This window comes from Primulina eburnea, chromosome 10 (assembly GCF_022965805.1).
Source record: "Primulina eburnea isolate SZY01 chromosome 10, ASM2296580v1, whole genome shotgun sequence".
Classification (NCBI taxonomy): Eukaryota; Viridiplantae; Streptophyta; class Magnoliopsida; order Lamiales; family Gesneriaceae; genus Primulina; species Primulina eburnea.
Genome location: NC_133110.1, coordinates 15,907,425 through 15,922,382, shown reverse-complemented (window position 1 = coordinate 15,922,382; position 14,958 = coordinate 15,907,425). Strand labels below are relative to the sequence as shown.

Below are 14,958 nucleotides of genomic sequence, written 5' to 3'. Positions count from 1 at the left end.
CGATCCACCACCCAATTACTGCCTCATGCAATTCCCCTCTCACTTCCACTTCTGTGGTTGGTACTATGATAGTGGAAAGTGATAACTCATCCTCAACTTCTGGTCATTCCGCTGATCAAGAAATCGAGTCAGATGATTATGTCCAATTGGCTACTCTTTTGGCCTCACTTAAACGGAGGAATGTTCTCCCAGAAAGTCATTTGGATGACGTGACAGAAAAACCTCAGACGACCAACTCTCACTCTCAGGTAATAACCATTCTATTCTTCCTTTTGTTATCATTTGGATCTCACTTCCTCCTTGTCATTGTAGGATTTATCAATGCGACGGGCGATGGTCTCTTCTGTCGAAGAGATTTTGGACTTCGAATTCAGCTTCCTAGACTCAGGACCATCTCATGTGGCCTCTTCTTAGAATCTCCCCTCTGGCTTGGAGCTAGCCACCGCAAACGCTTCAATGCGGCATTTTCTGAACATGAATCTCAATGGCTTAAGGGACCTGGAAAAAACCACCATTTTGTCTACTGTGTCTATTTTGAAAAGCAGCCTTGATTTCCCCTATCCCCGCTACATGACGTGCTGAATGCTTTGCCAACCACATTCTCGGCTTTTCAGGACTCAAGTTCTACGTGGTCGGAGACGTTAATTCAGGTGCAGACTTTAAGGAGCAGAAAAATAAATTGGATGGCATGCTCATTGAAAGAAAAATCGCTCTGTCCACTTTACATAAAAAACACGGAGTTTGACGCCAAGGAAAAATTAGTGAAGAAGTTAAAGATGGAACTCGCCCAACACAAAGCTGACATGGAAACCCTCCTACATGATAGTGAGGTTTTAAAGGCTTCCACTGATAAACTCAAGGTTGATATCCAAGGCCTAGGCAAAGATTTAGTAAGTCAAAAACATGCATATCAACAGTGGGAAGACGCCCTGCAAACAGCGAAACATACTCAGGCAGAGTTCCTATATAAGTGGGAAGAATTACACCATCTTGACCTTTCTTAAATGCTCGTGCACCACCATTTGACATTTCAGTTTGTTATTTTGTTCGATGCTCAGACCGTCTTATGGTAGTTCTTTTAATTTGTTGTATTTCTTTGCCATGATTTGGCTGACTGTTAAATTTTGGGGTGCTGGAATTATATCATAGCTTGGGTTTGTCCATTGGTATTTGTACATATTTGTATTTCTGGAATGTCAAGATTAGAGGGGAAACTCTGCCCAAATTTCTGTAAAAGTAAATTAAAAAACACAACGGCTAAATAGCATGTTTCTTTCAATATTATCAGCACACACTATCACCATTGCTCATTGTCACCCATACTTTCCTAATAACATCAAAGTGTTGAAATATATAATAAATGCACTCTATACGTCATCATTTTTGGCTATCAAAACAACACATCATTCTCTTAAAAGCACATCAGTTGCAAAAGATTCCATGAGCAAATTTTCTTTTATTTATTCACAGATGCTCCACCACTACTTGCAAACAAGTTTAACAAAGAAGACTGAAAGTCTATTCCCCCTTTTTTTTACAGAACTTCATACAAGTTAATATGACAGATCCAAACCAAGTGGTCATCTAGCCTACTTTGTACAGACTTTCTTACACCCAACTGCATGAACCATTTATATCTGATACCCCTACCCAACTATTGGGGTAGTAATGCTTCAAGTACTTGCCATTGATGCACCTCCTGTGTGGCTCACCATCCTGACTCGCCAACCAGTATGCATTTCCATCCAGCACTCAATGAACTTTAAACGGTCCTTCCCAATTGGGTGACCATTTACCGAATCTCTATCTTTAGATCCGAGGGGTAGAATTACCTTCCAAACCACGTCTCCCTCCTCGAATATCTTCTTATGCACGTGCTTATTGTAGCTTCTAGCCACCTTGGATTTCTGAAGTATCAAAGCATTATACGTTTGCATTCTCAACTCATCCAAATCTTCCAGCTACATAATCATTGCGTGTAGAGCTCTGGTTCTAACTCATTCTGTTTCATCACTCTTAAAGAAGGAACCACCATTTCCATAGGCAATACTGCGTCATGTCCATAAGTCAAGGTGAAATGGCTCAAACCAGTAGCACTTCTCTTCGATGTCCAGTAAGCCCACAAAGTTCTGATAACAACTGGTGCCAGTCTCGGGGGTTGTCCTCCATCATCTTTTTCAACATCTTAATCAACACTTGGTTTGAAGTCTCAACTTGACCATTGGATTTGGGATAATGATGTGAAGAATTAATCAACTGGATCCAATATTCCTCATCACATTCTTTCATTTCTGTTACCACGAACATCGTTCCCTGGTCGGTTGTGATCGATTGCGGGATTCCAAATCTGTGAATAATATGCTCTTTCACGAATACAATAACATCTTTCTGTTCTACCTTCTTCATGGGGAGGGCTTCAACCCACTTAGTGAAGAAATCAGTAGCCACAATTATAAAAGAATGCCCTTTAGATGAAGGAGGATAAATTTTATCTATCAAACCCATGGCCCACCCCTGAAATGGCCACGGCTTTATGACAACGTGCATTTCATCAGCTGGCATCCTTTGTATATTCCCATGTTTTTGGCAGTGCTCACACCCTCTCGAATATCTTATACAATCCTTTAGCATCGATGGCTAGTAATGGTCATGCATGCGGATTAACCACCTCATTTTAATCCCTGACTGGTGCGCCCCACATATTCCTTCATGTACTTGCTGCATTACTCTCATGGCCTCTAGGAAACCCAAACACCGCAACAATAAACCATCGTCCCCTTTCCTGTACAGTTCATCTTCCATCAAGACATAATGTAAAATTCTCATCTTCAAACCATAATGCAACTTTTGCTCAGGATTCCTCAATGCATCCTTTATTTCTCCTCTCCAATCCCCATCGAGTTCAACATCAATATTAAAGGTATCCACTTGTATCCCTCGCTGGTAAATAGAAGGATGATTTCTTTTTTGTACCAGCAAAAGTTTGTGGGTGAGCTCGGGTGATATCCTTAAACCAGAAGCAATCGGAGCCAATTCATTAGCTTCCCAGTTGTCTTGTCTTGGCACGTGCTGGAAGGTCACATCTTCAAAATCGTCAAAGAGCTGTGAAGCAGCTGTAAAATAAGGGGCTAACGCCAAACTCGAACATTTATATTCCCCGGACATTTGCTTGAGAACCAGTTGGGAATCTCCAATAATCAACGCATCTCTAGCACCCAAATCTCGTAGAATTTCTAAGCCAATCACTAGCGCTTCATATTCAACCTGATTATTGGTGCATGAAAAGTCCAGATTAAATGACAAAGATGTCATAACTCCTGTTGGGGAGGTTATCACGACTCCAACCCCTGACGCCCTCTCTGTACTTGAACCATCAAATTTCAAATTCCATGATTGATTGACATAAAACACTGGGATATCCACTGATGCACTCCTCGCCACATCGACCATAGGGTGTTCTGCCAGAAAATCAGCAACAGCTTGGCCTTTCATCGATTTTTGGGGGCGATAAATCAAGGTAAACTCGGCCAATGCTAGCAACCATTTGCCAATCTTCCCAGTCAATATAGGCATGTGAAGCATGTATTTTACAAGATCTGTCTGTGAAATCACATAAACTCTTGAATGGATCAGATAATGCCTCAATTTAGTACATGAATAATATAAAGCCAAACACAATTTTTCTATGACGGAGTATCTAACCTCCACCTCTGTAAGTGATCGTCTCAAATAAGATGGACTGCTCATGATTCTCTTGGTTGTTTTGTGCCAACAGACACCCAATAGAATCTTGAGCGGCTGATACATGCAGTTTGAGGGAAAAACCACGCATTGGGGGCATCAAAACAGGAGGTTTAGACAAGTACTCTTATCAAAGGCTTCTTGGTGACACTTTTCCCATTGAAATTCCTCCAAGTCTTTCAACTTTAATAACAAAGAAAATTCTCGAGTTTTATCTACCAAGTTTGAGATAAATCTCCTTCAAAAATTTACCTGACCGAGGAATCTTTGTAGCTCCTTCTTATTTTCGGTGGCATCACTGCCATGATAGCTTTAGCCTTATTTTTTTCCACCTCTACCCCCCGCTGGTGAAATAAAAAACCAAGAAAATTCCCAGCTTGTACACCGAAAGCACATTTCAAAGGATTCAACTTCAAATTGTGTTGCCCCGTCCTTATAAAACTCTTCCTGAGGTGACCAAGATGATCTGATGCTTTTTTCGACTTAACGACAATGTCATCAATATATACTTCCAAGCACTGACCGATCATATCATGGAAAATGGTATTCATGGCCCTTTGGTATGTTGCTCCTGCGTTTTTTAAACCAAATGGCATAATAAGCCATTCAAACGTGTCGATTGCCCCAGGACATCTAAAAGCTGTTTTGGATACACATTCCTCTGCTATTTTTATTTGATTGTATCCTGAAAATCCGTCCATGAATGACATCAACTTGTTTTTTGCCACTGCATCGGCTACCATATCGGCCACTGGCATGACATAAACGTCTTTCGGGGTGGAACAATTTAAATCCCTGAAATCTATGCAAACTCGAAGCTTCCCATTCTTTTTCATAACGGGAACAATGTTTGCAAGCCATTCCGTGTATCTTACTGGACGGATGAATTTCGCTTTGAGCAATTTTTCGACTTCTTCTTTTACTCTTGCTTCAATGGCCTTGGACATCCTTCTAGCCGGCTGTTGGTATGATTTGAAACCATATTTAATTGGTAGGCGATGTTCCACCAATCTACTGTCTAAACCCGGCATATCTTCATATTCCCACGTGAAACAATCTTTGAATTCCACGAGAAGTTTCACAATTTCTTTCTTCATCTCTTCCTCTAACAAGTCACCGATATAGGTAAGTTTGGGGCATTCCACGGTTCCCAAATTCACTTCTTTCAAAGGATCATAAGCCTCTGGCTGTCGATCTTCCATCTGAGCTGGAGCTAAGACTATATCTTCCAACTGTAATTCTGTCTCCTCACTGTTATCACATTCATCTTCAAATATTATTTCAGTTTCGTCAATGTCCCACAATTCCTGAGATTGTACCTCATTCACCAGATGCTGGAATGTGGCTTTCCATTCGGAAGTTGCAGCCACTTCCATCTCTTCTTAAGTGAACTTAATCATCGACCTCCTCGATGATAGGCTGGACCATGGTCTAGGAGACACCATGTCGGTGGGTTTGAGAAATTTTTCAACTGCTTCTCTCATTTTTTTAGTATCCATGTATACTGCACATTGTTGTCCATTCAGCTTGTAATCACGAATTTTAATAGGATCGAAGACTCCATCATAATACCTAGCCTCTACTACAATTAAATTAGATTGATACGGCTGCGAATCAGCCTTCACCACTTCCACCTCATCCTCTTTTCACATCAACAATAACTTGTGCATGGATGATGGTACACAATGGTTGGTATGAATCCAATCTCTTCCCAACATAGCATGGAAGCTAGAACTAGAATTGACCACGAAAAAAGCTGACAGCGAGGATCGAGACCCTACAGTAACATTTGCTGGCAACACTCCCAAAGTTTTCGTATATTCTCCAGTAAAAACCGCCACAGAGACTTTGGTAGGATTAGGTCTTCTACATTCTTCCCCAAATTCTGAAGGATTCTGTATGGTAAAATATTCACAGCAGACCCGTTATCAGTACCCTAGACGATGGATTTCCATTAACATGTGCTATAATATAGAGTGGTTTGATATATTTAGTCATCTCATTGGTAGGTCGCTTCATCAACACTCTATTCTCTTCATCAACAAGAACGCCAACGCAATCACTCAAAATATTGGTTTGAATGGATTGCATAACACTTTGGTTTCCAGGGTAAACATCGGATTCAAACATCCTTTTACGTTTAAACTCCTTTGGCAACATTAATGATCTAGTGGCACACTCGAATGAAAAGAATCTGCCCTACCTTGAAGGTAGCTTTCTTGACCACGTTATTGTCTTCCTCCGACAACAAGTCATCACATTCCTCTTCTTTATCTTCAGTAGCCTTCCTCCCAATTTTTTTTCTTCTCTCTGAGTGATTCCTCCACCTTAGATCTGTGCTCAACAGCTTTTTCTCTCAACAAGCGTCGTTTTTTGGTCCGAGAAAGCGGTTATGAGAACTTTGGATGTTCTACCCATTTTTATAGGCCATTGGAGATTGCTCTGGGAGGAATAACAAAACGAGATTTCCTTTCATATCTATTATTGGTTTCTAGAGGTGCTGGCCTCTGGATTAGCTTCTGGAACGACTGCCGGTCACTCTTTCTCTCGCTGTTCATTGACCCATGAAACGAAACCTTTCCGAAGTACTAGTTCTCCGGCCTTTTGGCCATGGATCCCCTACTGTACCTCATATTCCTCCCACTATAATACATATCATCTCCACTGTGACAGCGGCCTTTTCCATGAAAAGTTTCTGTTTTGTTCTCCTTTACTTCAAACATCATTTTCCGAGACACCCAGCAGTTCTTTATATTAACTCCTGGCCTGATGGACCTGCCCTGACCTCCACCCCTTCTCCTCTCATTGATTAAGAAACGCAAATCAGTACTACTCACATTCACATTGGCCATTGGGAGAAAATGATCTTCATCCACTATCATTGTTTCTTTCTTCTCGGGAAATTTCAGGATCCCCTTGTTAATTCTTTCTTGCAAGACATTTTTGAAAGCCCAACATGCATTAGTATTATGGTTAAAGGAAGTGTGATACTTACAGTAGTCTCTTCCCATGGTCTCCTCCCTGGCGGGTAGCTTATGATCTAGGGGAAACATTATAAACTTTTCCTTCACCAAGTGGTCGAATATTTCTTCCGTCTTTGATGCATCGAAAGTATATGGTGTTTGCACTGAAGGAATGTTTTTCTTGGAAAATTCTTCGCTCTTGCATTTCAAGAAAGGGACAGTGCGTGATCCGGAATTTACCACTTCTGCTAATGCGACCTCCTCCACTTCCTAAAAGTAAGAGCCTACTGTAGATTTTCTTTTATGAATCTCTTCCCACAACAATTCCTCATATTATGATACTTTGGCAGCATGCTCGTAAAAATCGTAGAAATTCCATCCATTGAAACTTATTCCTAAGTTCAAAATCAAGCCCTCGCTGTGCCATTTTTACATACTCTGATTCAGGAAGGAATACTCGGCATCTAATTCTTAATTTCTTAAATTTTGCAAATGAAATCATTAGCAGATTCCCCCGGTTTTTTCCACCCTTGACAATTCCGTTATACTAATCTCAGGTACTGTTCGGAAGAATTGTGTATGGAATTGACGTTCCATATCATGCCAAGTCATAATAGAGTTTCGAGGTAGCGTCGAATACCACGTGAAAGCAGTGCTAGTCAAAGAATTTGGGAACAGACGTAGCTTGTAATTGGAAAAATTCTCCAGATTTGCTAATTCCCCAGACTGGATTGTAAACCATGCTACATGTTCCACACAAGATTGACCGTCTTCTCCAGAGTATAGAGTAAAGTTTTGAATGCGGTATCCTCGTGGATAAGGGTTATCACGATCAACAATATCAGGATACAGTTTGTGAAACTCTGTTCGGTTGATTGGCATCACTCCTGGGCCATACAACTCTTGAATAACGTCCCGTACCGTGTTAAAATCCAACACTGGAGTTTGTCATACCTGGTGTGGAAGATAGATTGCCCCCCGAGTGTTATTCCCCGAATTTGGTACTGCATACCCACGCATTCCTCCATCACCATACATCACTGGATGCAAGTTAGGAGACGTCACAGAGAATATATTACCGGTCATTTGTCTACTGTTACCACAATTCTGATATTTCAACCCCAATTCCTCGTATCTTTTGTGCGGAGGAGTGTACCTTCCTTCCCTGGCAGATTCAAGAATCAGTGCTTCTCCCAAGCGGTGATTTTCACCTACTTGAGGAATCCTCGATCCTTGGCTTTGATCTTTAAATATTTTAGCGTCAACTTCTTGAAGTTTCTCATTTTCTGATATAAAAAACTTTCCTTTTGCAGACTACCTCCATTCTTTCACTCCTGCCACAAATTTCATCTTAACAGTAGCGAAAGCTTGGGTCATTTATCTGAGATCACTGTGGATATTCTTTTCCATGGTCAACATGAAGTTTGTTGAAGCCCCATCGACACCGGAAACTGCAACTCCTTCCTTCACAGCCTCTTCTTCGAACTGGTGAACGAGTATTTCAACTGTTCTTCCATCTGCATCAGTTTCTTCTTCCTGTGAGCGATGACCTTTCCCCTGTGATGGAGGAATTCCTTCATTCTTCTCAGTACGCTTTGGAGGCATTTGGTTCCACTGAGCGTGTCAATTTGTTTCTCACGAAAATTGCGGGGCGTGCCAGGCACGTGATCGTGCCAAATGTGAAATGATCCGACTCCTTTAACCAAACGTTGTAGGTATCGATTCGGTCATAAGTTCTAATTCCTTCGAAATGGCTCAAAAACGCAAACACAAAATGAGGAATATGACAAAATTACAGGGGGAATCCATTGACAACATCAAATATAATTATGTTACTATGAACTTGATCATCATTTTACAAGAAAGTTGAAGAAATATGTAAAAATTCAAACACTTGACTGTTGGAAATTGAAATAAAAAGACATTGAATTGAGAGAATTCTGCAGAGTTTTGCTGTAGATTTTGTTGGATGTATTTTTTGTTGTCCGGAGATTCTATCTGATCCTTCCTGCTGCTTTTGCCACGCTCCACATTGAAGTTTCAACCACATTCCACGATCACTCACGTTGGGTCATGGCTCAACTTCTGTCATCGTGCTTTCTTGGACCGAACTGCAACTCTTCTTGGGCCAAAATGTTTGGGCTTCTGATTATGGGCCTCTGAGTTATATTTAGATATAACACTAACATACTTTGTTTTTGTGTTATATATTTTTGACGAAAATGAGTATAATACGAATCTGATTGGACATTAAATGCTAATATTTGGAGAGAATTTCAAGAAACTTTGTTGTCTCGATTTTACTAGCTTGATAATGATTGAAAATGAAGCATCAAATATATTCAAGCAATTCAAGGAGTTCGAGCCAACACTTCGTGAACTAAGCTCGAGCAACCAAGCATGGAATATCCTAGTTGTGCACCCGCGGGTTCCTATCTCGCAATCGCGCACGCAACGCAACAACAAGTCTCTGAGACAACAGCTGTCACGCAGTTGCGCGCCCATATTGCACTGTAGCGTGACCACCAACGCAACCGTGGCCGATTCTATGCACCTGCTCGCACATGTATGCACCAACCTACACGCAACTTCAGTAAGCTCCGTGCACCCGAGCATATGTTCAGCCCACCCGCATGTGACATCGTGCATAACAGATTTTGTTGTCTCTTTTAGAGTCTTTTCTACTAGGATACTTCGGATTGTTATCGTTTTGCATTATATAGATATAAAACTCGAAAATACAATAGATTATATTTTTTGTGTTTTCTCAAATCAAACTTATCAAAGCTTATTGTTTTCTGGCGTTTGTCTATCGTTTCTTGAGTTAATTGAAGGTTCATTTGAGATTTATTGTTATTTTCGTTTCTTTTTTTTTTACGAAACTTCATAGTTTAAGAGCGAATATATATCACAATATACTTATTTCAAAGTTCGAGACAAAACTACAAGAATTATTTTAGTTCATTGAATTATGGGCGCAATTGAATCAAACTTCGTGTTTGTCTTTCACGCATAGAAGAATTCATATCATATTCAAGAACACTAACCCGATTGTTATGCATAGGCTCTCTCACACTCTTGAGAAGGTCCTCGCGCGTGTTCAGGTATGGAGTATAACAAGTACGTTAATATAAAATAAAGTGGACAGTGTTTTGGATTGAATAATCATTTCTATATTGCAAAGTGTAGATCTTACATAAGACGTTATCAATGATATCTGTAGTGAAAATTAATATTTTTGAAATAAAAAATAATGTTTTTTTTGTCGAAAATATTTTTACAAAATTGACTGTGAAACAAACTCACTGATTTTTTTGTAACTTTGCATCAATGATAATAATTATTACTATACTCTCAGGTTTCCTTTTAAATCTAAAGCTTTAAGTCTCTTCACTGTATTTCAACTTCAACGGAATTGGCTTGATCTATGAAACTCTTTTTATCGTTCCCAAAAACAGGGGAAAACGTAGCAGAGACAAAAAGGAATTTTTTTCGTTGAACTTTTTTTTAATAAAAAACAAAAAGTCAGTTTCTCAATACCCTCGTACGCATTCTCTATCGATCTACGCTTGAAATCTTGTATTTGATGTTATTTTTTCTCTGAGATTCGAGCAGATCCTCTCAGCACGCACTGTTAAGTTCGTATTAAATAGGCTAACAAATATTTTAATAAATCTCAAACCATTGGTTACAAATTTTTCAGATTTATTTATTTTTTTAATCAAAACACAGTAATTTAAATCTTTCAGTGTTGTAGTAAACTGAAAGAAATGATATCAAAATGTTGCAAAAATGAGACAGCCCTTCAATATTTATAATTTAACCACAGGTTCTACCACCAGAATCAAACCATCGCGAGCTAAAAGGAAACAAGAGAAAAAATAAACAAAATATTAGGCAGCCAATACACATGGGAGAGAATTGAAATGAGAGATTGTTAAGAGTTGAGGAATTTGAAACATCACCCCAAACATTGAGTACATAAATAGGAATAATTCCATGTAATTCTTAATATCAAGTCTCTAATTTTCTGGCAATCAACTAAATCCATCTCCTTTTAACTTGGAACTACTTTTGAGATCAATTTCAAAATGTTCAACCATAATCTTATTTTTTATTTCCACTATTCATCCTTTTCTATATTGAATTGGAGATCACCATTTAAAGCTAACTCGATCATATTCATTACAACTCTTTCAAATGTTCTTACTCAGGGATGTTTCTCTTTGATCATAAATTTGTCATACATCCATTCATATATATGTGTGCTCGTCTGAATTAGTTTGGAGCTAGTTGAAAATGTATACCAGTGACTCTTGGTACAACGCTATAAACTTAACAAAAAAAAAAGAACAAAATAAATACTTGCAGAAACTATGGAAAACAAGTATCTCACAAACATCAGAAGCATTACGCAAGGCCTGTAGGTAACATCTAAGCATCATACCTAGCCAAATAATACTTAACTTTCCAAGAGAATCAATTTGTTCGTGTAAAATGACAATTTATATGATCAGCTTTTAGCAACTGCGAAATAATAATGAACACATAAACAATAACAGGACGGATGAAAGTTTTAAACTTAAATAATAAGTTGTTTTAAACTTCATAACTACTGCTTATAAAATTTACGTGTAAGGAGAATTCAGAGCCTCAAAGGTTCTTGCAGAACTAACTTGGCTTACCATGTGAGCACAGTTTCAACAATGAGCATTTACTCATAGGCCAAAATTGCATGTCTTCACATACTCATTTTCATAATCGACATACTTCGTCCATAGTGGACGGAACTGAGAAATTGCAATGTCAAGCCATGGCTTCATATTTCCATTGAAGTGTACAACTGCAGCATTGTTGATCTCATCCCAGCTTATGCTTGGATTATATCCAAGCCCCAAAACATGCCAAGACTTGTCTAGAGGCTTCGTTGTGGAGTAGTACGTGATAAGACCTGGAGGCAATGTTCCTAATTTCCACAATGTTCGATTTTCATTCTGCAAAAGATTGAGTATATGAAGTCATATTCGCAAGAAATTAGGCATTTAAAACATACAAATTAGATAAACTTGTGCTTATATAAACCAACTCTACTTCCCCCTAGATGTAAATTTAAAAAGTAGCCACAAAAAGTTTAATGAACCTTGAAATTAAAAAGTTCAGGTTATATATATATATATATATATATAAACACACACATATATATATTTATGTATTAATGAAATCATGTTAGACAAATTTAAGTACCAAAAATTGCATGTTATGGTTGGATGAAAAAAAAACCTGGTGTGAGAACTATAATCATTTGGAATAACCCAATAAAAGGTCATTATATTCTAATAATGTGAGCATTTATTCTAACCAGATTCTGCCAATAGTGGTACTCTTCAGTGCACTTCTCCTTTCTCCATGCATCCAAATCAAAGAAATTCATCCCATAAGCCCATGCACATGCCTTAGGACTAAACTTAGCTTTGATAAGAGGGTGAGAGAAATTCATATATTGCGCATAACGGTGAAATGATCCAAAACATGTCTCCACTGCACCATTCACCTTCCCATCCATATCAATTTTCCAAAGACCAGTCAAATCCCTTTGAACAACTATGTCATCATCCAAGAATAAAATCTTGTGCAACTTTGGGTACATTTCTGGCAAATAGAACCGAAGATGATTCAAGATTGACAGATACTTTGGGTTCCTAAACTTCATATTTGTTGTATCCTTTGTGGCATTCTCAAGCTTATTCTCAAAGTAAAACTGTTGTAACTTGGAAGACTCGAGCTGTTTTAGAACCGGCACATAAGTAGAATTTAGGAATTTATAATCTTCTACGGCCTTCACTTCAATGTGAGCACCACTGTAATCTCTCATCTTGAACATCACTTGCATGGCCCCAAGATTCATTTTATCAGTCACGACATGAAACACATGCTTCCATGGCTCTTTCGTGTTTTTTACAGCTGAGTTCACCACAACAGAAGCAGCAATCACATTATCGGAGAAAATTGCATAGTGGTAAAGCTTCGGATCCTCAATCTCTGGCTCGGGAGGGTTTCCCTCATCCGTGTACTTCTCAGGATGTGCAATTCGTTCTTCCATCAACCTTAAAGCTAAGCAGTGCAAGCTCTTGGGGATCGACTTGGCAGCAATCAAGCTTGAAAAAGCACCTTGCTTTTTTGCTTTTGTCAGCTGTTCATTCAACCCAAAGATGGTATCTTTCAACTTGTGGATTTTCAATTGATTATCAAAAGATTCTTTTGCCTCGGCAATCAATTGCCGTGTAAGCTTAATTCTTTCCTTCACCTCCTTCTCATAATGCCTCAAAACCGGCTCATTGATTGAATTGGCATCCGAATCAAAAAGAGTTCGATATGATGGTTTCGAGATCAGATCGGAGTAATTCCTAGAGAGATCTGCAAAAATCCTTACGATCTTTGAATTCTCGAGCTTGAGTTTCCTCGCATAGGAAGCATAAGCTAAAGCTAAACCTCGGTGATCCTCAGCTTGTTTCCTGATCTGATCCAGCCGTGGCTTCAAGGGATCTGACTTTAAGGCTAAAATTGATCTTCTGAGGGAAGGCAACTTGGATCCGTAGGAATCATAAGGTAAACCCTAAATTATTAGACAGAAAACGCAAAACTCAGTCACGCGATCAATGTGTCAATTGGAAGAAACTGAACTGAGAACGAGCAGATTTTGATGAATTATCAGTCGAAAAATAAAGCAAAAATGGTCTTGATTACAGCGAAAGGACTGCCATATAGCCAATCAGGGATCACCTAATTATAATAACTGTAGCATAACCGACACAAAAACCGGGAAAGCCAAGCTTTCACATTCAGAATAGCAATAAGGATCAGTCAGAGAATGCTCATCTGCATCACGCACACTAGGCTGACCACAATTAAACTGTACATAAGAACAACTGAACGAAATTTACACAGAAAAGAGAAATCGAACATACCAAGCTGAGATCGGCGGCATTTGAGGAACTGAGGAGAAACGAGAGTGCGATGAACAGCGAGGCCGCGATTGCAACAGAACCGGCGAGAAATTTGAAAGTGAGAGCGGAGGCCCAAAACGAATAGCCGATAGCCCGATCCGACATCGTACTCTTGCCACTACGAGCCGAAATGATCGCCATTTCCTATCTGAACACCGTCAAAACATATTGTTGGGTTGTGTAGTGAGAATAAGGAGATGAGATTTGAGACGATGGGCAACAGATTTCCCGATGTGTTGTATTTCCTATTGAAATAAGTGATTTATTACTGAGTTTTGAGATGGTAATGATATTTTTATTTTATTTTTTTATTATTTGTTTATGTCATTTGATAAAACAATAAGTAGAGTGTGTTTACTTCATAGTTTCGATGACTTTTAATAACTATTTTAAATTCTAGATTTTTATGTATTTAATATATTTTTATTGAATTTTACAGAATCTCACAGATTTATAAATAGATTTATATAGACTTTTCTGTAAGATTTTTATAGATTTTTGTGAATTTTTTTTTTTATAGAATTTTATAAATTTGTATTTAATTATAACATATTATTTTTTTATTAATTTCTTCGAATCAATGATTAATCGACACATATGACATATTCATTTTGAAGGTATTTTCAATATTTATATTAATAAATAAATTTACGTATTTAAAAGTTAAATCATTTAATCCTTAATGTGTATATATGTGGGTTTGTATGCATGCTTGTAAATTTTTAAATACATTAATTGATTAACATGTAACCTTGTTTTTAAATTGATAATATACACGTGAAAAGAATATTATATAGTATTGTGTGAATATAATTTTGTATAAAAATATCATAGCTTACATATTAATTGAAAATGCTAAAATGAATTTAAAAAATCATGGTTGTTACGAGACTATTCAATTATTAATAATTAGGCAAAAATTTGTGTAAGACGGTGGCACAAGTCATATTTTGTGAGACGGATCTCTTATTTAAATAATAATAATAATAATAATAATAATATAATATTGATATTGATATTAATATTATCACTAATAAGTTTTGGTTTGAGAAAATCTACAAACCTGCTCATATCATACAACATTAATATTTAGAAACGGGAATGAGAAGTTGATCCTCGTGGTTTCAGGGAGGTGAACAACCTACATAACCAGGTCATCTTCGCTAGAAACACCAAGAGAAAGTGTGAGATATCAGAATATAAATATGGGAGAATCCCAATCAGACTTTTACAATGGTGGAGAAGCACAC

The 14,958-nt window shown here is 38.1% G+C and overlaps 2 protein-coding genes across 2 annotated transcripts; both read right to left on the bottom strand.

The window, feature by feature from the left end:
• Positions 1-1,673: 1,673 nt before the first annotated feature.
• Positions 1,674-2,562, bottom strand: LOC140842937 (uncharacterized). The gene is made up of 2 exons (XM_073211143.1): positions 2,089-2,562; positions 1,674-1,961 (listed from the first exon to the last, which is right to left on the bottom strand). The coding sequence occupies exons 1-2, from the start codon at positions 2,560-2,562 to the stop codon at positions 1,674-1,676; spliced, it is 762 nt and encodes a 253-aa protein (XP_073067244.1).
• An 8,564-nt stretch (positions 2,563-11,126) lies between these two features.
• LOC140803153 (galacturonosyltransferase 8-like) lies at positions 11,127-14,003 on the bottom strand. Its single transcript, XM_073158862.1, has 3 exons — positions 13,670-14,003; positions 12,064-13,317; positions 11,127-11,698 (listed from the first exon to the last, which is right to left on the bottom strand). Exons 1-3 carry the CDS (start codon positions 13,847-13,849, stop codon positions 11,423-11,425), a joined length of 1,710 nt encoding a protein of 569 aa, XP_073014963.1. The 5' UTR covers positions 13,850-14,003; the 3' UTR covers positions 11,127-11,422.
• Positions 14,004-14,958: the final 955 nt, after the last annotated feature.

Bases quoted from the DNA above. Each gene is read 5' to 3' on its own strand.
- LOC140842937 (XM_073211143.1), bottom strand. From the start codon at position 2,562: ATGCCAGCTGATGAAATGCACGTTGTCATAAAGCCGTGGCCATTTCAG. The intron at 1,962-2,088 runs GTTTGAGCCATT...ATGATTATGTAG, and splicing joins ATCGAAGAGAAGTGCTACTG to CTGGAAGATTTGGATGAGTT.
- LOC140803153 (XM_073158862.1), bottom strand. From the start codon at position 13,849: ATGGCGATCATTTCGGCTCGTAGTGGCAAGAGTACGATGTCGGATCGG. The intron at 13,318-13,669 runs GTATGTTCGATT...CTAATAATTTAG, and splicing joins ATGCCGCCGATCTCAGCTTG to GGTTTACCTTATGATTCCTA. The intron at 11,699-12,063 runs GTTAGAATAAAT...AATCTTTTGCAG, and splicing joins ACCACTATTGGCAGAATCTG to AATGAAAATCGAACATTGTG.